The 23498-nt window shown below is 36.5% G+C and overlaps 1 protein-coding gene across 1 annotated transcript; it reads right to left on the bottom strand.

Moving 5' to 3' along the window:
• Positions 1-459: 459 nt before the first annotated feature.
• On the bottom strand, positions 460-20072 carry LOC125680596 (uncharacterized). The gene is made up of 9 exons (XM_048920276.2): positions 19930-20072; positions 14105-14204; positions 10918-10959; positions 9064-9102; positions 7311-7446; positions 5922-6091; positions 5705-5782; positions 2263-2295; positions 460-678 (listed from the first exon to the last, which is right to left on the bottom strand). The coding sequence occupies exons 1-9, from the start codon at positions 19975-19977 to the stop codon at positions 641-643; spliced, it is 684 nt and encodes a 227-aa protein (XP_048776233.1). The 5' UTR covers positions 19978-20072; the 3' UTR covers positions 460-640.
• Between the last annotated feature and the right edge of the window lie 3426 nt (positions 20073-23498).

The following is a 23498-nucleotide window of genomic DNA, read 5'->3' as shown; positions in this document are numbered from 1 at the left end:
TTCCTTTCCAAACAAAAAATATTTTCTTTCCTAATTTAGTCAAAGTGTGATGTCAGTGATATTGTCATTTAGTGTGGCGTTAAATGCTTATTTTCAGAGACAGTCTCGTTTTTCTTTTCTTAAAAGTGCAGGCGAATGCTCATTGCATATGTAATAAATTCCAATGCTTGTTACATCTTTGTAATATCATCAAAGAAATGCATCAAAAGTAAAGTATACATGTAACAGGTATAATATTGAATGAAAATACCTTTACTAGTAACATGGATGTGTATAATTAGATATACACTAATTAGCATCATTTGGGAGATTACCACACTGACCCTAGTTTTATTCACAGTCACAAAGTGAACATGCATCTTGCATGTGACAGTGACCTATTGATGAAAGAGAAATAATCTCAAACTACATGCAAATATTATTCAGTTTCCTTCCAACAAGAATGACAAAACAAATATATTGTAAAAAAAAAAACACCTTTTACTATTATCACAAGTCATGGTGATAGCTGTATAAAAGCAAATAAAGGATATCAAATACCCCCCCCCCCCCCCCCTTAATAATCATCTCGTCATTGCTCACGTACATGTAACTGTCAGGTATTCATCACAAGATGATAGTTTATCAGAATAATGAAAATTTATTCTATGACATCTCCATATTTGTTGACTCTCTTTCCTGCAATGGAAAATAAAGTGGAATGTGGTCAGCTAAAGTTAATGACTTCATAAAAGACAGAGAGCATAAAGTGCATACACAAAGTATACATTTTTTATATCCCAGTAAAATAACAACAAACAAGAGGCCCATGGGCCACATCGCTCACCTGAGCATCAGTTCCTAGCAATAAACAAGCTTGAGCAAAACTATCATATACAAGCAGCTTGGTTTAGAAAAAACTTTTCAAAGGTAACATTAATTATCAAACTTAATTATTAAACTTGACTACAAATTCATCAATTATCATACGCCCTAGTAGACGGATATGGCCTATGGATATCTAATGATGCTTTGTGCCAAGTTTTGTTCACTATACATTCACATGTAAAACTTTGACCCCCTTATGTGGCCCCACCCTACCCTCTGGGCCACGCTCTGAGCAAATTTGAATCTACTTTATATCAGGTAGCTTTCAAATAAATCTCCACTCTTCTGGCCCAATGGTTCTTGAGAAGATTTTAAAAGATTTTCTTTATATATTCGCATGTATAACTTTGATCTCCTATCGTGGCCCCAACATACCCCAGGGGGTCAAAATTTTTACAAACTCAAATCTCCACTATGTCAGGATTCTTCCATGTACATTTCAGCTCCTCTGGCCCAGTGGTTCTTGAAAAGAATTTTAAATGATGCCACTATATTTTTGTATTTTGTGATTATATTCCCTTTGAAGGGGGCATGGCCCTTCATTTGAACAAACTTCAATCCCCTTCACCTATGGATGATTTATTCCAAGTTTGATTGAAATTGGCCCAGTGGTTTTGGAGAAGAAGAATTTTAATAAAAATCAGCATGTAAAACTTTGACCCCTTATGTGGCCCCACCCTACCCTCGGGGGCCATGCTCTGAGCAAATTTGAATCTACTTTATATCAGGAAGCTTTCAGGTAAATCTCCACTCTTCTGGACAATTGGTTCTTGAGAAGAAGATTTTTAAAGATTTCCTTTATATATTCGCATTTATAAATTTGAACCCCTATTGTGGCACTAACATACCCCTGGGGTCATGATTTTTATAAACTTGAATCTCCACTATGTCAGGAAGCTTTCATGTAAATTTCAGCTTTTCTGGTCCAGTGGTTTTTTCAAGAAGATTTTCAAATGACCCCACCCTATTTCTACATTTTTGTTATTATCTGCCCTCTGAATGTAGCATGACCCTTCATTTGAACAAACTTGAATCCCCTTCACCCAAGGATGTTTTGTGCCAAGTTTGGTTGAAATTGGCCAAGTGGTTCTGGAAAAGAAGATGAAAATGTGAAGAATTTAAGCCTATGACACTGCTGACAGACAACGGACAAATTTTGATCAGAAAAGCTCACTTGAGCCTTCAGCTCAGGTGAGCTAAAAATCAGTGAGAATTAGTGTATTAATAATGTTATTTCAAATTCATGTACAATGTAATTCCTAACCTTTTAATTGAGTTACAATTTAAGGATCATGGCATCCAGGCCTGTACTATTCATTATGAAAAAGGCTCTGCTGTCAACTGACTATATACATTTGTACATCATTAGATCATTAAATAAATTGTTTAAATTACCTGAATCAGACACTCCCTCTGATGAATTTAAGTCTGTGGGAAGAAAAAAGAAATGTGGGTATTTCAATCACTAGTTGAATTTTACTGATTTTTCAAAACTATATATATTACGTTTTTATTGTATGATATGTCTGGGCATCCTTGATATGCATGTATTTAATTATGATGGAAAAAAAAGGCTTGTCACTCCTTTTACAGGATACTCACTTTCAGCCATTAAAGAATTCAAATAAAGACATTTTATACTGCATTTTGTAGCATTTGGCCTGCATATAATTCATTTACAATGTCACCAAATTATGCAAAAAAATACCACGTAATTCCTGAAATATCTGAGAATCAATTCTTTGATAAAGTGCACCACCACAGCATATGATACAATCGCCCATCAGTTGTGCATGACACAAAATCATGTCAACCTTAATTGGTGCAAAGATTGCACCAATATCTTTGCTTTTAGGTCTCAGGTAAAATCAAGATTATTCCTTGTAATGTGTCTATTGCACATTGCAATGACTTGTCAATATATATCTATTGAGTTCAAATAACTACAGAAATTTTCATTTTATTACATATGTTTAGATAATTTCTTTCACATGATATGAATTACTAATTTTGGTTTGCACAAAGATTATACTCATAAATTAATCGTTAACTGGACAAATGTAATTTAGCAAAGAAATTAGAGACACAAGATCCAATCCATGCACAGAAATAATTGTGCCAAGAATTGAAGATTTTCATAAGTAGTGTATCTGTAGCTCTCTGGTATGCCCTATCCCCACCCCCCACCCCAGGAGCTAAAGTTCAGCAGCTAACTTGTCATTGCTGGGGCCTGAAAAGCACTCTTTTATTTCATGTGTACGCATATGGTATTTGCAATGTAATTTTAATGGGGACCATTACAGTTGTTCTCCAAGTGTCCCCGATTTAAAAAAGAGGTGCCATTTGTTTTAGTTAGTTATACTGAATTGTTCATGAGACACTTGCATTACTTTCAATAAAAATTTTGCCTCATTTTCTTCATTTATTGGAGAGCTATAAAAGTTCAAGCATTATCCAATCAAAATCAATCCAACATTCAGGCACTTCTTGGTCAGTTACTTTCAGGAGTGAAATATTCTCGAGAGGGACGTTAAACAATATTCAATCAATCCATCCAATCTATCAAGCGTTTCAGTGAATATATACTGACAGTATAATTTTCAAAGCAATTTGTTGAAAAACAAAGAAATTTATAGCAGTTTTAACTATTATCCAATGAAAATGAAGCACATGTGCATGTGTGATAGCAGTGATTTTAACAATGGCACTAAGTGAAGCGTTTCAGTATGTACCTGTATAACAACTTTCAAATTTCATCAAGAAACAAATCTATATATAATTAGACTGATTCCAAAGTCAGTGGACCAAAAATCCAATACACATGTATGCATGTTCAGACAAAATGACATTTGTGCTGCACATCTATAGATGATATACAGTGGAGCCTCGGTAATCCGGACGCCATTAATCCAGACGCTTCACCTTCCGGACGATTTTTCTAGGGAACAGAATTTTTATATGTTATTTTGCATCATTAATCTGGAAATTCGCGTTCTGGATCTGGACGGTCATTTTTTACTACGAAACATTCAAATGCATTGCGAATTGTACCATTAATCCAGACAGTAATTTTTTTTAGGGAAGGTCTTTGTCGGACAATTTTAGCAAGGCGTAAATTATAAAAAAACAAAAACAAAAACAAGCCAAACTGTCTAATTGAAGCGATTACCTGTACCCCGTCAACATCTTCCTTTGATTAGGTGGTGTGTGATGATATGTCAGTTAGATAGTACATGCTGATCGAGACATTGTATTGCCAATCTTTGCACAGAAGATCTGTGTTGCGTGTAGTGTTGAATTTTGTAAATACATCTGTAGCATATTACATGTATCTAATAGTCTTGATCAATGGCCTAATAGTATTAATAAATTAAACATCATGCCGTAATGATATTTTTATTGAACTGCTACACATATCAGTTGTACTGATTCATAAATTGATATCAGCTTATTCAAATCTAAAAAGTGTAAATTATACTTCCAGATTCTGGATTTTATACTGTTGATTGGTGTGAAATATACATGTATGTTCATGCACATGTATATGTAGTAAGTTTTTAACATTTAGAATGTCACGCATGTAGAATGTACCTGTGTACGATTGATTCTTGTTACGATGTTGTAGAGCTTTATTGCTTTCGAATTTTTAAATACTGGGTAGAAGTGAGAAAATTACCATTTTAAGGAAATTGACAATTAAATTTTGTATATACCTGTAATGTTGGTTTCACTCAAGTTTTGTTCCCTTATTATCGCTTCATGAAATTAATAGGTGCGCGTGGCTAGATCACAGCAGTAGTAGATCTTCATATTGCGGGCTTAAATGATTTTGTTCTCCCGATATTGGCTTGGATAATTATAGAATAAGAAATATAAACTCGGGCAGATGGAATTTAGGTTAAAGAATGACGTCAACTGACATGATAAACATGAAATTCTTAAATCAACTTTGGACGATGAAGATTGTTTTAACAGACCGCCGAACCCATGAATCGTGACAGATGGAAAACACTGGTCTCTTTAAGAATTAAAAGTGTGATGAAATGTTTGAAGTGTAAATGATTATGTTAGTTACTAATGATTTATTTATTCATAGTTACATATAGTGCTTCATTATTTGTTTTAGTGCATATGGTACAAGTTTTGTATGTTTATTTGTAGTGCTAATATACATAGGCATGTACAATGTAAGCATAGGCATAATGCACTGCATACGTATATTTCAATTTTAGTGCTTTGAAATGCAGGTAAATATTAACATTTTCATAATTTATTTTATATTAATGCAAATGGTTAAATCCAATGATAGAATGTAATCACTACATATCAATAAAGTAAGCATATTGGTTACTTATGTAAAGATAGAAAATATGCGATTCAGTTATCCAGACGCTTCATTTATCCGGATGATTTTACTGGGAACCAAAGTGTCCGGATTAACGAGGCTCCACTGTACTATCATCCTAAAGAGATTCCATCTTAATCCCTTGTGTAGTTTCAGACAACACGAGACATAAAAAAGGTGCCCAAGAAAAAGAAGAGGAAGAAACAGTAAGCTGAAAATTATCCCTTTCTTCAGTTGTACTTTTCAACTGACAGACATGTCTGTGTGATCCAATCAAGGGGTCACCAGTTGTAAAGAATAGCTGAGAAAAGGAATCATTTTTCTGACCTTTTCGTTAAATATTACACATAAAGTCCATTTATTTCACTGCTGAGACTAGTATCATACATTCTGACAATTGTTTTACTATAAAAGTGTACTATACGTGTACCTTCAGTCATACTAGTGTACTATACATGTACCTTCAGTCATACTAGTGTACTATACATGTACCTTCAGTCATTTTCCTCCTATTTCTCTTTAACCTCTTCTGCATTAATCCTTCATGTTCATTGTCCGGCTGCACAGTTTCTAGAAAATTTGAATGAAATAATTCAAAGGCACTATAACACACATTTACAAGCTAACATGCTCCAAAGAGAGATATGTATTATACCTCATTATTCAATAGATAATAGTAGGTAACATTATTTCTAATCTGTCCCTGTACCTTGGTTTGATCTACCAAATAAGAATGAAGTGCCACTGTTTGTTTGAGTGTCACTCGGTTTATCTGTCTGTCTTTCCATCTGTTCAACAAATTTTGGAGTTATCCGAGACTGCATTTCGGGCCTTTCTGCCATCATACTTTCCATATCCTGATCCATTACATCAGATGGCCTGTTTCATAAAAAGAAACTGGAAATAAATCTGTCAAGATCAGGATAGCACTGTACCAGAAGTAGATTAAAGGTAACATAAGGGGCCACCATTAATTTAGTGACCAAATTGTAGGTAAATATCACAGGCACTCGACGTTTTGAATATCTATAATAAAAAAATTGTCTTCCTGTAAACATAATATTCACAAGGTATATCATGCCACCATCTTGGTTTTCTTTTTTACCAGCTGCATCGCTTGAAAATTTCGGAAAAGTTCGATAAAATATGATAATTAGACCCCTACCGTTTAGAAGCAACTCTGTCAAGGTCTTGCCTCTTGCACCATCATGGTGAATTGGAAATAAAGTCCATTTATATATTTGTAATGACCCGGGCCTTATATCTCTATCTGCCACCTCAGAATTTCAATATTAACAAATCCTAATATATTTTCACACTACACTTGGCAGATCTTTAAACAAGAGGCCCATAGGCCTTATCAGTCACCTGATAATTAGTTAAAAGTATCACTTGGCTAGTGCCAAGGGCTATGAAATCCTGTTCTGCATATTTAAGCTAAATTCTGATATCTAGCAACAGTATAAAGCAAGATGGGTTCTTAAAACTTAAATGCCCCCAAAAGACTTTGATGAAAGGCTTTACATAATATTCACAACATTAACATGATATGACTAATTTGGACCTGTCCTTGAGTCAAAACTCTAAGGTTGCAAAATTCATACTTTTGGTATACCCTTTCCTGCTTTTCCTAAACATGCAGTTAGTTTTTATACTGTAAAAGCAAACATAAAGAAGTCTTTCAAATAATAAAGACAATAATCGCTATAAAAATTTTGGCCCCACCCAGGAACCAGAAAAGGCATTTGAAGGTTTGCAAGGTGGCAAATTCAACATGGTCAAAATAAAATTTTGCATAAATCTGGTTTGACATCACAAAAGGAAAACATCCCCCTACCCATTAAAGATACCAAAACTAGATAATAAGACTATACATAAGATTCATCATGATGAAGAAAAGAGAAATCATTCCTTTGTCTAATTGTAAATTAAACAAAATACAGTATACAACCATAGAATACAACCATAGAAAATTCAGCTATATTGTGGGAAAGATCAATTGTATTGTGAGGAAATCAATTTTCAGTTGAAACTTTCTCTAAAATAGTACAAATACACAAAAATCCTAGAATATTGCCTGGTACATAAACTCACTAACATTTCATTCTTCTGAAGCATGTGTATTTTGCCCAGTACATGCTGTGATGTGATGTTGTGTTTCTGTAACTCCTCAGCCCAAAGTTTCCGTGTAGGTGTTAAAGAAAATCCCAGAAAGAGTCCACCAAAAGCACACACTACAAGAAATTTATTTCATGATATCAGTTTCAATTTCAAACCAATTTAAAGGCAACATTTACCTCAACATTACATGTACTGTATATCAAAGCCAATGCGCTGTACCACAAAAAAGAAAGCAAACTAGAAAATCTCAAGAAAGAAAGGGTCTCGCGATAAATCTGAAAATCAAAAGGGTCTTCCTCTGCTTAATCCAAGTATTATATATAAAATTTATGAAAATCTTCCCATGGAATCTAAGTTAATGCAAGCTGAAAGTTCTGGCGAACAGAAAGAGTGATCACTATAGGAATTCAAACTCTATAATTAGTTATTGCACAGAAAGTGCTATTATCTTGTTAACATTAAGAAATTCAAAGTCCAATAACTCTGTAATGACAAAGCTGATAAATCTGAAAATCAAAAATGTTCTTCCTCTGCCTAATCCAAGTGTTATGTTTAGAATCTATGAAAACATTCCCATAAAAACTTAAGTTATCAAATGCCATAGAAAAGTGCTGATGGACAGAGTGATTATTACAAAGCACCCACTACAAGAAGGGGTCCTAAGAGACCCATGGGCCACAATGCTCATCTGAATCAATTTAATCCACAAAGATACTCACTCATTCATTCAATACTTTGTAGCTTTGCAGATTTTGATACATTTTTTTCCTCTATTGAATACATTTTTTTATGTAAGACTTTGAAACACTATTGTGCCTCCATAATTGACCCCCAGGGGCAGTAATGTAAATGAATATCTGTTAGTGATGGGCAATCGGGAAAAATAAATTAATCGATGATCGGATTAATTGGATGTACCTTTTCGATTGATTAATCAAAAAATAATAGAATTTTAATGATTTCAAATCTATGGCATAAATATATTAGATTTACTTTATGTTTTACCCTAGATATAAGTTATATTTAGAATAAAATCATTAGATTGATTGTATCTTGTTTAACATCTCTCCCGAGAATTTTTCCACTCATATGGAGACGTCCAAAATCATAATTAGAAATTTGAAGTTAATAATCCCATACTTTTGATTTTATTTTCCTGGTATAGAGATAAATCTCTCGACTTTTGTTGTTCTTATGGGATCCGGGTCAGAATAGAGCCTCATTACCACATCCTTGTTGTAAGAGGCAAAATCCAAGGCTCCGTGTCACAACAGGTGTGGCACGATAAAGATCCCTCCCTGTTCAAAGACTGTAAGCACCGAGCATAGCCCTAAATTTTGCAGGCCTTTACCGGCAATGGTGATGCCTCCATGTGAGTGAAAGATTCTCAAGAGAAACGTTAAACAATATTCAATCATTCAATCTTATCGGATGATTCAGCTTCGTCAGCCAATTCTGATTTTAGATAATAAGTTGCGGCAGGAATATTCGTATTATTAAAAAAAAATACCAATGTCGGCGATTTTTGATTTTTAAAATGACAATCGATTATTCACATTGTTTCAGTTATAGGGACCGACAATCGAAAGTCGGCGACAATCGGTACATCTCTAATATCTGTCCACAATATATGTGTATTGATTTTTAAAAAACCCACCATAACTTAGGACTAAGGATGGGTAACAATAGGGTGCCCAAGTTTTACATAGTTTAGAAGAAAAAATACTCACGCATAGATTTTCCGACCCCAACTACTCCTCCTTTACTCCCTGAAGAGAACAAGATTTTAGAATTATAAAAAAGACAATCATTGTGGTAATTTAACCACTGAATAATGGATAAACTACACATGTATTGAATGTACACAATCATCATGAAAGGAAAAGTCTTTGCATTGATAATATCATTAACAGCATTGTTCAACTCAAGGGTATGACTATTTGCTGATACATGTATCAATAATGAAGTTATTGTTCTTTCTAAATGAACTACATGCAATATTAGAATCAATGATATCATTAATTTAATTATAAATGCCATTAATTCAACTAGAGAAAGTAGCAATTGAATTATTGCACAATATTGTAGATTCCTTATTTTACATAGTTTTAACATATATTTCAGCAATATAAAAATAGAATTGAGAGATTCTATTTCAGGGGTAAATTTTCGTGATAAATTAGCAATAAAAAATTCCTTGCACATACTTTGGAATCTACAGTTAAATTGAAGATATCAGAGAGAGAGAGAGAGAGAGAGAGAGAGAGAGAGAGAGAGAGAGAGAGAGAGAAAAAGAGAGAGAGAGAGGCATTTTAAAAATCAGCAAATGAATTGATATACATTGTATAATAACAATTCAAATATTGCTCACATTAATATGATATAAAATATCATCCTCTAAATTTTTTTATCTTACTGACTAATCAAGCTAATCCATGGCTCAGAGATTCATCGATCTAATCCATGGCTCAGAGATTCACCAAGCTAATCCATGGCTCAGAGATTCACCAAGCTAATCCATGGCTCAGAGATTCACCAAACTAATCCATGGTTCAGAGATTCACCAAGCTAATCCATGGCTTAGAGATTCATCAAGCTAATCCATGGCTCAGAGATTCACCAAGCTAATCCATGGCTCAGAGATTCACCAAGCTAATCCATGGCTTAGAGATTCATCGATCTAATCCATGGCTCAGAGATTCACCAAGCTAATCCATGGCTCAGAGATTCACCAAGCTAATCCATGGCTCAGAGATTCACCAAACTAATCCATGGTTCAGAGATTCACCAAGCTAATCCATGGCTTAGAGATTCATCTAGCTAATCCATGGCTCAGAGATTCACCAAGCTAATCCATGGCTCAGAGATTCACCAAGCTAATCCATGGCTTAGAGATTCATCAAGCTAATCCATGGCTCAGAGATTCACCAAGCTAATCCATGGCTCAGAGATTCACCAAGCTAATCCATGGCTTAGAGATTCATTAAGCTAATCCATGGCTCAGAGATTCATCAAGCTAATCCATGGCTCAGAGATTCATCAAGCTGATCCATGACTAAGAGATTCATCAAGCTAATCCTTGACTAAGAGATTCATCAAGCTAATCCTTGGCTTAGAGATTCATCAAGCTAATCCATGGCTCAGAGATTCATCAAGCTAATCCATGGCTTAGAGATTCATCAAGCTAATCCATGGCTCAGAGATTCATCAAGCTAATCCATGGTTAAAGATTCATCAAGCTAACCCATGGTTCAGAGATTCATCAAGCTAATCCATGGCTTAGAGATTCATCAAGCTAATCCATGGCTCAGAGATTCATCAAGCTAATCCATGGCTCAGAGATTCATCAAGCTAATCCATGGCTCAGAGATTCAGTTCTTAGATAATTTTTCATTCAGTAGGATATTGTCAGTAAGTAAGTCAATGAACAGACAAAGCCAGATAACTCATAACTGTGAAAGCTCTTCTGATCTTTGACCAGTAGTGCTAACAACTTAGATCAACACATCTTAGACTGCACCCAGTGCATACATGTACTGTATCCCTACATACACAATGAAATTATGTTAAATATCTTAACTTACGATATCGATAAACTGCATACATGGCCATGGAACTAGGTAAGGCTACAAAAGAACAAATTATGCATATTGAATCATTTGGGTGAAAACAGTTACTGTGAATTGTGGAACTGATCTAAACCTTCACTAACGTTTATGGTCCTGTCATGCTGTTTTGCGGTAACATTGAGGTATTTCACATTGACAAGATGACCAGTTATGAGAGAATTTAACAATTTGTACAAAAATTGGTATCTCTATACAGAAATATCAGTACACGACAATAGGACACATTTTCAAAATGATCCATAAAGAGGTGGATTTAATGTTAAATTGAACTCTCTATATCATTATTGACATTTTCTCAGTCAATAGCTAAATCAATGTATTGACCAAGAAAATGTCAATAATTGATTTATTATTATATGATTTAACAATTCTTAATACTTGAGTTTAAAAATTGATTAATCAGCCATCTTTGTTTACAGCTTAGAGTAAAACCTACATGTAGTCGAAAGCGATAAGAAACACGATTTTTCAATGGATGACCAAAAAATAATCATATCAATTTGGGTAATTAACCAATCATATCAATTCGGGTAATTAACCAATTATATCAATTCGGGTAATTAACCAATTATATCAATTTGGTAATTACCAATTTGTTGTTGGTCTGATGTTGGAAAAATCAAATGTTATATTCACCTCAAAGGCAAATGGAGGTAAACCTAACTTTCCATTTTTTCTAATTTATTGGTTTTCAGCCAATCAAAAAGCCCAGAATTATTCAATCATACAGTAAAGGTAAAAACTGGTATGACAATACTGGTAAGTGCCAATAGTAAATACATGTTTATCTGGCATTCCGTATTTCCCCAGAAAAGTTCTTTGGTGGTCCACAAAATTTCTGGGAGTCAAAGAGTGAGCAGTACGGGTCATACAGGTCATGTACTGCAATGCCTGGAGTTGTGCCAGGGTGAATGGTCAGCGACAAATTTGGGGTAGAAGTTGGAGTACATCAAGACTCAGTCCTCAGCCCACTTCCCTTTAGCCTCATCCTGGAGACAGTTTCACACTGATGCACCATGGGAATTCCTCTATGCAGTTGATCTTGTAATCATCACAGACTCCCTGGATGAGTGTATTACCAAGTAAAATCTTATTTTAATGATCCTTAACTAGTAACAATGCCAGCAAAATGTCATGCTGGCTATGATTTGAGCCCATTTTCAATAATACAAAATGGATTTGTACATTTGATTAACAATTTGGTACAAAAGTATGAGAGACCAAATAGAACACACACAGCACAGAAAGTGATACCAGAAGTCCACACTAAAGTTAAGAATTATTACAGTAACAACTAATGAACAGACTTCCCTGGCAGCTCATGACTTATATCACTATCCTGTCCACTTTATTGATGACAATTTTTGAATGAACAATATGTGTTTGTGAAAAACTGATGTCCCTAAATGGCAGCAAAGTTGATAATGGCTAAGGTTCAAGTTTTTCAAAAGTTGGTCAAACCCTAAGGTAGAGGTGTGGCATAATGAAAAGTTCAGTTGCCTCACTGGTAAGTGTCCCCAACTAAATCTGCCCTTGGTGTCTTGGTGAGGTTCATCCTATTGATGGAAAACCAGTCACCCAAGGTTCAAGTTCAAGAAGTTACTACCCATCCCTACATCAAACATGTGTCATTGAACACCCATGGAACAGTGTTCTCTCCATACTTCTGATCTTCCATGCTCCATGGCAACAAATCCTGGACTCCAAACATGCCCAACTTTCAAATGCTCTTCTGCAATGACAGCATGTTGATCAGATGGATATACAAAGCTAGATCAAAGCCCCTTATGACTTATTTTTGGCCAAGATAGGAATTGAGGGCATTGTCTCTGCTGAAGACCTGGCGTCTTCAATAATATGGCCATATATAACGTGTCATCATGTATCAACAACATCAGGTACATAGAAAACAAATGTCGCAAAGGTCAGGGAAGGGCCCCAGAAAAACATGGTTGGAATGTGTGTTTCAAGATCTTAATGCCTGCAATCTGTTTGGCATCAGCCTACATGACAGAAATGCATGGAGATCAAGCATTGAATTGAGTTGACTGTTGCAATGGAACTACATGTACCACAACAGTATAGATACCAAAACCAAATGGTTCATAAGTGATTTCCACTGCAATGAAATCAAATTGAATGAGTTCTGCAACTTTGCAGGTTTTGTAAGAACTAACGGATTTTTATCAAGCCTACCAAAATCTTGATAATGAAAAAGTGAAGATAACAGTGATCAATCTCATAAATCCTTTAAAGAATATAAAATTGAGAGTGGTGCAAACACAGACCCCGGGACACACCAGAGGTGCCTAGGAGGAGTGAGCATCCCCATTGATCGGTCACATCCAACACAAGCCCTGTATCTTGATCAGGTAAACAAAGTAATCCATAGTCCAAATCAGTATGTAAAGAACAGCCTAACAAATAGTGCGACACCTGTCAATCAACATTCAACCTAATGACTGGTTGTATTTTTAAATTAGATCATTATAATGACCATAGAATAGCCTGCCTCCATTTAAAAATTGATCATAAGCAGAACAAGTTCTCACGTATCAAATCTGTTGAGAGACACAAACACTGTATGCAGGTGATGATGGAATATTGCACAGCTACATAAATATGGGAAGTTGACGTTGAAGAAGATGGAGAAGCTGAAGTTTTCCGTTTGTCATATAGTAGAGTTGTTAGTTTGCTGTTAACATCTATGTTCAATAACAGTCTAAATTTAGATCCTTTGATCCTCCCACGTATATCGCTTGTGAAGTGATACACAAGAGCGGATCAAATGACCTAATTTTAAGTAGACTGTGTTCAATAACATATCCAATTATGAAGCAGATTTGGAAGACTGTGTGGTGTCTTTTAATTTGAATTCACTGGGATATATTGAATCAACAAAAGTGAGTATTGTTAATAGATAAAATTTTGCCAATGTATCTAAATGACAAGTTGAATGTCCCAGCAAAAAATTTTTTCCTCCTCATGTGGAAGCTTTTGAATGAATTAAATAATAATTACTGACATATATATATAATATTACGACACTGAACCATTTTCTATATATTCCTTTACAATCTTTTATAGTTCTCTTGGACAAAAAAGGATGGGTTTGATGTTTTTCATCAAATTAGATACTTACATCTAAATAAAACTCCTTTCATGAACTCTTTTCTGAAATCTTTCATTGTCTCCTTCTCTTCCAGTGTGATTTCACCTTTCTTAATTTTTTGAAACAGAAACTGTAAACATAATATATCACAATTATATCACCTGATTCTGATCCATTAAAACAAATATAATTGCACATTTCAGTTAATGATAGACTGAACACTGATCACTCATTTGAATTTTTTTATGTTAGAAAGTCCATGTCATAACAGTGGCCGTCTTTACTTGACTAGATACGACATCATATCCTACTAAACTATTCTACGTTTAATAGTACTAGACTATGACAGCATAGCTGTTGGGTACATTGTGATGCCATAGTGATGTGGCTCTTAAACCCGAATGAATCTGAAAATCACAGGGAAGTGATTTTTTTTTTAATTTTCTCCAATTTCTCCATTAAGGTAGTACTCTACATCGTCATAATGGCTGACTTCCTTTAAAAACATGGATGAAAAAATCGATATCAGCAATATTTGACTTTTCCTTTTCTATTTAAATACCTAGCCGAGTAGCTCAGTAGGTTAGAATACTGAATGCTGAACTGTAGGTCGCAGGCTCGAGTCCAGCAGGGGTTTTGAATTTTTTTCAGATTACCTTCTACTAAAACTGTATTTTTTGACAAAATAAAGTAAATTTGAAATTTTTCAACTTCAAAATATTGTTGTACATATCCTCCACTTTTCATCTACATCAAATTTCTCTGGTGTAGCATACCTCCTTAATTCTCTCACGACTTAGATGAAATATTTTCGAATGAATTTGATTTGTATAGTTTTTGCATATTATTTTTCACTCCCCAAGTGGCCACCAGGCTGAAAATGAAATTCTGAAACCTTATAACACATAAGTCATATTCTAACATGATTTGGCTACTGGATAAAATGTGTGAGTTCTGAAAACCAGGTTTTTGTAGAAAACACGGGTTTTTTTTTAACCCCCCCCCCCCCCCCCCCCCCCCCAAGATGAAAATTCCAAAGCAAGATCTAGCTGCAGCACTAACTCATCATGCTCATTTCAAACGATGAATTGGTTACTGCATATAATGTAAGAGGAGTTTGAGGAAGAAGATGGGGTGACATGGACTGGCATAACAGCAATACACCCAAACACCCTTTAGAAAGTGCAGGCATAACAATATCATTAACTGATTTGCTGAAATAAATGTGGCTTGTATCATCCCAATTACATATTTGCGCCGTAATACATGTTCATCCCGAGTGGTTTCATGCCTGTTATTTCGCACCGAGTTGTTTCAGCTATATAAACATAAGGTAATTAAAAGTTTACGCTTTGAAAATAACATTTAAGAAGCATGTAACTCGTTGTACAGAGGAACTTTCTTAAATATTGATGAAACAAAATATTTTGGGATATTTCTACAACACATAATGTGGGTTGATCTGTTTTACAGTCAATGACAGGTATGTCAGCTTGGTGTTCTATTAATTAAAATTAGGAGTCTTTAATTAAAATACATAATATTCATTTAATCATACTTTAAAAACATTTACAGTTGATAATTCATCCTGAAAAACTTTCAATCAAAAATAATTTATACTTGCTGACTGAATAACTCTTCAGAAAACTGAGTTAGTGATACTGACTGGTTTCATAAATTGTTAATAAGATCAAACTTATCATACTTTTAATAGATGCATGTAAAATTGGATATGTAGTCTTTAAATCACTATAATAATTATATACTCCTGACAGAGAATATTGTGATGATTGGTAGCTGCCCAAAGTTTTACATATTAGGCTTCAATTAATTTCAAATCTAAAAATCTCACCATTTCCAATTTTCCATGTCTTAATTGGCAACAATTTTTCATCATAGCTTTCAATCAATGTTTGACAATTCACTACATAGAAATAATGCCTGGAAAAGGCAATACAGAGAAAATCGAAATAATGCAATTTTTATATGACCATCTCTAATGGTTAGTTATATCGATATCATTTCAAAGATTTTTCTTCTTTTTCAAGAAACTGTTGATGGAAGTACATCAAACTTGTTCAAAGTCACAAAGGCAATGCTTCATTGTCACAAACACATTGATAAAAATCGGTAAAGGCCTGACGATTGACTGAATGACTTCAGAGTACTGTAAATTCCTAAATATATGCGAGGAATTTATTATTGCGTAATTTCACGAGAAACATCACTCATGAAAAAATATTTCTCGCTTTTATTTTTATATTGTTAAAATACATGCAAAAACACTTGATCAACAGAGCACTCGCGATTTGATTTTCTCGCGATTTGACATCCACGAGTCATTTCATGATAATAAGGAATGTACAGTATCATTTTGCACAAAATATGAAGTGACACTGACGTTCAAAACAAATCAGCTCAATACTTAGGTGTTCAATTAAAAAAAACCTAACAACAACTTGTCAAAATGTGATAACTTTTGTAACCTTCTATAAACTTGAGAAAATTATGTCAACATGTGGTCATCCAGGTTAAATCATTGGTGGCCAGATAGCTCAGTTGGTTTAGTATCTGACTAGAGCTTCGAAAGACCCAGGTTTGAATCCCCATCTGTTGCATTTTCTCCCTTCCTGTTACATTTGGTGCCATAGACCAGCTCCTGCAACTGACAGGTGAAAATGCCTGCCAGAGGATCAAGATCCTGGTTTGATGTCATAAAAGTGTGAAGACATTTAAAAAAGGAAGAAAGTAACAGAACCCAGGTACAACGCTCGCAACGGTAAGTGAGAAAGTTTCCAAGTTTACTTTCAGAAGGTCGGTGGTCTTTTCCCAGGTACATTGTATCTGGGTTCTCTTCCACCAATAGAAATTGGGCGCCACCAGATAACTGAAAAATTGTTGAGTGTGGCGGAAAACAGCAAAAACAAACAAACAAAACAACAATACCAGTGTACAGAGAGCTCGTTTGTAGAGCACCTGTCAGGAGAGTCAGCGAACTGACGTTCAAATCCTGGTCCACACCCTTACTGTTACAAGCTATTACAAATGTTTGAAATTGATAGTTTCACTATGAAGCCATGCAAACAAATACCAGATGTCGTTATACCTGAATTATGTATAGCAATGCATGTATACACAGTTGGCAAGAAACCACTCGCTGTCAGTGCAAGATGGTACCATACAGTATTACACACAACTTGGCAAAAAACAACTTGGGGTGAACATGTAATTGTAGCAAAACAACCTGCTTCCGCTGTAATACATGTATTAAGAGTTTAAGACTGCGGAACATTAACTGGCAAGATTGGAAATATACAGCGTTCACGATTGTCATCTGTTACAGCCAAAACACTCTAGGTCAAAAATGAGAACGGCAGGTACAATTCAGGTGAATGACAGTGAAAACATTAATTGGATAGTTTTTGAAGTGAATCTCAATCCATGTAACATGACAAATATAACGAATCCTTTTTACTTTCAATTTATGTCACTGGAATCATAAGATTAAAACAATTGAATTCTAATCCAATTTTAGCCTTCAGTGTGGTCCTTGTCAATTAAAAGCACTACAAAATGCTTTTTAACAATAACATTGTCAGTATAGGGTAGTGCATCGATCTTAGGCAGGAATGAGATGCTGATATTTTGATGTATTACTAATGTAGCTAACTAATAACAAGGTTTTCAAAAGATGCAAAGTTTACCCCAAGAATGCATTTAAGTTCAAGAATTTCTTCAAATGGTAAACATGAAGCAAGATTCGAATTTATCACCCAGAGATGTTGAGATTTAAATTTTATTTTAAAAGAAAGTGCATCACATAATGGAGGTGTCCCATTATAATACCACTTATTACCAAACATAGGTTAACCAAGTAAAGAAAGGTAGATATTGGTTCAACTTCCTTTCAACACATAAACCATTACAATTGGTAAAAGATTACAATATCCAAATATATGTCTTAAAATTTATTACAAGTACATGTATCAATACATTTCAAAAGATATCACATGTTTGTGTCTGATACCCATTTTTTTGGATATGATAATGATGATGGCGTCCGTCAGTCTTGGGAGACCATGGAGTCTGCACCTGGAAATTCAGTTGGTGCTGACGGAGGAACTGTAGAGATCAATGCGGGAGCAGCATGCCCTGTTATAGGTGTTGCACATGAATGTGGTGTCTCCTGGTGTCCTCTGGTTGTTTTTGCGACAGGTGCGTCTGTCCTCGGCGGCTTGTCTGAGCTTGGCTTTCCCACTTCTGAGTCCTCCACCAAGCTCCTGTCTCCACCTGTCACGGACACTGGCAATTTCCTCCCATCTGTCTGCATTCATGCCTAGAGACTTGACGTTACACTTGCAGGCATCTTTGAAGCAGAGTTGGAGGTGTCCTTGGGCTCCCCGTACAGCAGGTCCATGGGGATCCTCCTGTCTGGCATGCAGTGGGCATGGTCCAGCCAACTGAGGCGACATTGCTGTAACAGTGTGAAGAGACTGGGACAACAGGGTGCTGAGCACATAAGCTCGGTAGACTGCCATCTTGGTGTGTTCTGTCAGCTTGTTGTTTTCCCACACCCTCTTTGTTCATCTCGGCTGAGATTCAGCTTGGCTGAATATTTAGACTGACGCCTTCACCGAATCTCGGAGGAGTCCTTCATAATCCATGTCTGGAAATTGAATTTCAGCTTCGGCCGGTTCTAGCAATTAATGTGCACTTAAGTGACACTGCTGTTTGCTTCAAATAAGTGATTTGACTGTTAAACTTACTTTCTATCACTATTAATTTTCCATTGCTTACCGTTTAGGTATGAAAATCCTAAAATGAAATTAAAGATGACTTCCATGGCACAATATTCTATCTCCTGAAATTGAAGAGTTCCTATAGTCTGTATTATCTAGTTACTGATACATTGTATCTCCACATACCGTCTTGTATAACGCTAATTTAAAAAAAACAACTATTGGAACTCTTCAATTTCGGGAGTTAAAATATTGCACCATGGAACTCATCATTTCAACAGAAAATTTAGTAATAGTTTATTTTATGGAATTTACATACTTAGACGGTAAGTAATGCAGCATTAATAGTGATACAGATTTGGTTCAATAGTCAAGTAACTTATTTGAAGCAAACAGCAGTGTCACCTAAGTGCACACTAATTGCTAGAACCGGCTGAAGCTGAAAGTAAATTTCCAGACATGAATTATGATGGACTGCTCTGAGATTCTGTCAAGGCGTCAGTCCAAATATTCAGCCAAGCCAAATCTCAGCCAAGATTACCTCTTTGTCAGCTTGCCCAGAGTTGTTGCTGCACATCCGATCCATCTGTTTAGCTCGATGTCCATGGAGAAGATATCCATCATCATGGACCTGTCATGGCCAGTGATGATGATTGCTGGAGGCCGTTCCACACCCTGGACCGTTATGTACATCTTCAGGCTGAATGCATCGCAGGCTCGGGAGAAGCTATCCACGACGCTCTAACCATACCCATTATTTTGGTTATGATACATCTATGCAATTACAATGTGGATTGAAATTGACTTCAAATTTCAATCCAATGTTTTCACTGTCGTCCGCGCTGAATCGCACCTGCCTTTTTCATTTGTGACATCAAGTATTTTCACATTGTACTATGATCTATCATATATTTAAGTTTGCAGACTATACAACTGGGTGCTGAAAACAGTAATTAATAATTTAGATTATCAGATAATGACCCTAGTTTTACTCCTTTAAGAAATGCAAGAGATGAGAATTTCCCTGACTTTGTTGCGTCCTTTACTCAATTACTGTCTTTAGAGTAGCTGAATAACTTCGATGCAAATTCGGAAATACTTTGTCATGAAATTTACCATCAAATATTCTTCCTGCTGTTTCCTTGTATCCATTGAACTTGTCATATTTTGCTGTGTTTTAGGGCCTGGAGATCTCTGTTGCAGTAAATTCTTCGAGTTGCAGAACTTGCAGTTGTAGAAATCAGTATATCAAGAATATCGAGTCCGATCATATATTAATTCATTATGAAACTTTTTTTTTTAAAACAGATAATCTAATTCCACAGTTAAACTTGAAATTCAATCTGATTAAGCAAATCTTCTTTTAAATTAGAGATCTTCTGATCCATGTCGCAGTGGCGGATCCAGAAAGAATATTTTGAACCGGGGGGGGGGGGGGGGGGGGGGCAGTCAACAGCTGAGTGTCCAGTGGCTGTCTTGAGAGCGACGTCCCCTCAAACTACAGAGATAAGATAAGATGTACACATTTTAGTGTTTTTGGTTCATAATTCTGAGGGGCCTGCGCCTGGCCGTCACTGTGTCCGTTACGACTCCCCCCCCCCCTTTTTTTTTGGGGGGGGGGGTATTTCTCCATCGTTGTACATGTGCTTTACCAGTAACATTGGAACTTTCAACTTCTCATATACTACCGGACCAATTTACATGTATACCAGTATTTGGTATAAAACATCTTTAAGGTAAGAGTAAAAAATAAATAAATATTCAAAAGTGTTAATTACGTTGTCCCTTGGGGATGAGGGTGAAACCAATGCACCAAAGAATGATATAATCTTAAAAAGCCTTCATCTAACTACGAAAGCCTATTAGTATCATATAAAGAAAATTCGCTTTCCACTATCTCGTAATTACGATATAATTATCCCGATAAAACATCTCGTAATATTAAGGGGATAATTATCTCGAAATTACGAGAAAATATCTCGTAATTACGAGAAAGGATATCGTAATTACAAGAAAAGATATTTTCTCTTATCTCGTAATAACGAAATCTTTTCTCGTAATTACAATATAATGGAATGTGAAATCATATTTTTACATGATGCTAATAGACTTTCGTATATAACATACATTTTTTAATGACGATTGTGAGTTACTTGTATTAGGTTATAAGGAAAAGAAATCGTAAGTTGTACGAACTTGCTTCTGATCCTTTTGTATAAATTACATACAATCTTATGATTTATAATTCACCTACAAATAATTATAACCGCGGTCTTTTCAATCCAAAGGCCTCTGTCAGACTTTGGTATATGTAGCAGTGATTATTCTTTCGTCAAGCGTTCTGCCTTCAGTGTCCACGATTGGAACACGATTTGGTAGGTAGGAATATACCACGAGATAGAACTGTGTGGTAGTATATTCAGGATACTCGTGAAAATATTTTCACTAAAGCAGAAATTAGGTTTATATAAAGCAATCGACTTATTATCTCATGCGCTCGACATAATGCACATGCAGTTCGCTCATTTATGCCTCGTGTGCTCGACATAATTATTATTTTTGAGGAGGATGGTGTCTTACAAATTAAAACGTATTTAATTAATGTTCATTCATATTATTTATAGATAACTCACAATGGATTTCTTTGCCAACGCAGCATAATTGTACATCGGTACACAACGGCGAGAGCGTCCTGGTTACATTGTATTGGTCTGATTTTTTAATGGTTACTTGTATCGCCCTTGCAGACTCGGGTACCCTGCGCGAGAAGGATTACACTTTCTCAGACAAGGGAAGAGACTAGAGAACACGGTGTGGGATTCGCCATCAGAAACTCACTCCTGACGATGGTAGAACTCAGTGAAGGTGGAACAGAGAGAATCCTACACATCTCCACACTACGGACAGGCCTGTAAACCTTATCAGTGTGTATGCTCCTACTCTCCACTCCTATCAGGAAGCTAAAGATGAGTTTTATGACCAACTGCAAACAGTGGTCCAGGGAATCCCCAACAACAAGTAGCTGCTACTGCTTGCTTGGAGACTTCAACGCGAGAGTTGGCACAGATCATGACTCCTGGCCAACAAGCCATGGTCGCTTCGGAATTGAGAGCTTGAATGAAAATGGGCAACGGCTGCTTGAGCTATGTGCACACAACAAGCTATGCGTCACAAACTCCTACGTCCTTACCAAGCCCCAGCACAAAGTGTCATGGCGTCATCCACGGTCGTTGGCATTGGCATCAACTGAATCTGATTCTCACAGGGCGCTGCAACTTGAAGAACGCTCTCCTCACACGTTCACACCAGAGTGCTCGACTGCGACACAGATCACTCCCTGGTCTGCTGCAAAATCAGACTCCAGCCAAAAAGCAATCTAGCGCAAAGCCCGTAGGAAAGAATCGAATCGATGCTAGTGTGATAAAACATCCAGAGAAAGCAAAGATGATCACAGAAACCCTGGAAAACTCACTCCAGACAAGCCCACAAGAAGGCGATGCCCAGCAGAAGTTGAACCGTCTGAAGGACGCGATTTACGATTTACAACAGTGCACTTACCATCTGTGGGAGAAAGCAGAGGAAGACACAGGATTGGTTTGAAGAAAACTCAAACGAACTCAATACTGTGCTGGAGGGAAAATGAACAGCACTACTAGAGCACAAACGTCAACCTACCCAGTTATCACTGCAAGCTCTGCGCTCAGAGAGAAGCGAATCCCAGAGGATAGCTAGACGCTGTACCAACGACTGCTGACTTCAACTCCGTGAAAGTATTCAGTCGTCAGACAATGCAGGCAACACCCTTGGGGTGTACGAAGATATCAAACAAGCTGTCGGTCTAGAATAGAGCAAATCAGCTCCACTGAAATCTGCAACTGGTGAGACGATCGGAGACAAGGGAAAGTAGATCGAGAGGTGGGTGAAACATTACACCGGACTGTAACCCAGAAAAAACATCATCTCTGATGCCACTCTGGAAGCCGTTGACCATTTTCCAGTCAAGGATGAGCTAGATGAGACACCCAACGTGATGGAACTCAGCAAGGCAATAGACAGATTACCTACCGGGAAAGCACCAGGACCTGTTGGGAAACCTCCTGAGGTCATCAAAAGCGCAAAGGGAGTCCTGTTAGGTCAGCTGCACGAGGTACTGTGCCAGTGCTGGGGGAAAAGGAGCAGTGCCGCAGGGCATGAGGGACTGCAACATTGTCACTCTGTACAAAAAACAAAGGAGACGGGACTGATTGCAACAAGTATTGCGGAATCTCACTCCTCAGCATCGCTGGGTAGGTTTTCGCCCGCGTGATGCTGAACAGACTGCAAAAAATCGCTGACCGGGTGTATTCCGAATCACAGTGTGGCTTCAGGTCGGAGCGTTCCACCATCGACATGGTCTTCTTTTTTGCGCCAGTTGCAAGAAAAATGCAGAGAGCAGCGGCAGTCCCTGTACGTGGCCTTCATTAACCTGACGAAAGCCTTCGATCTTGTCAGCCGAGATGATCTGTTCAAGATTCTGGGAAAGATCGGATGTTCACCCCAGCTACTCAACATCATCCAGTCCCTCCATCTCGACATGAAGGGAGTCGTTCAGTTCAGCAGTTTATCATCCGACTCCTTCAACATCCGCAGCGACGTTAAGCAGGGCTGCGTGCTTGCACTTACCCTCTTCGGCATTTTCTTTGCCA

Source organism: Ostrea edulis, chromosome 2, assembly GCF_947568905.1.
Source record: "Ostrea edulis chromosome 2, xbOstEdul1.1, whole genome shotgun sequence".
Classification (NCBI taxonomy): domain Eukaryota; kingdom Metazoa; phylum Mollusca; class Bivalvia; order Ostreida; family Ostreidae; genus Ostrea; species Ostrea edulis.
The sequence above is the reverse complement of the archived record's forward strand: the minus strand, read 5'-3'. Positions and strand labels throughout refer to the sequence as shown.

Coding starts and splice junctions, on each gene's coding strand:
- LOC125680596 (XM_048920276.2), bottom strand. CDS start 19,977: ATGACAAGTTCAATGGATACAAGGAAACAGCAGGAAGAATATTTGATG. Junction 9,103..10,917: donor GTATGCAGTTTATCGATATC/GTAAGTTAAGAT, acceptor TGTTCTCTTCAG/GGAGTAAAGGAGGAGTAGTT. Junction 7,447..9,063: donor TGGGGTCGGAAAATCTATGC/GTGAGTATTTTT, acceptor AATTTCTTGTAG/TGTGTGCTTTTGGTGGACTC.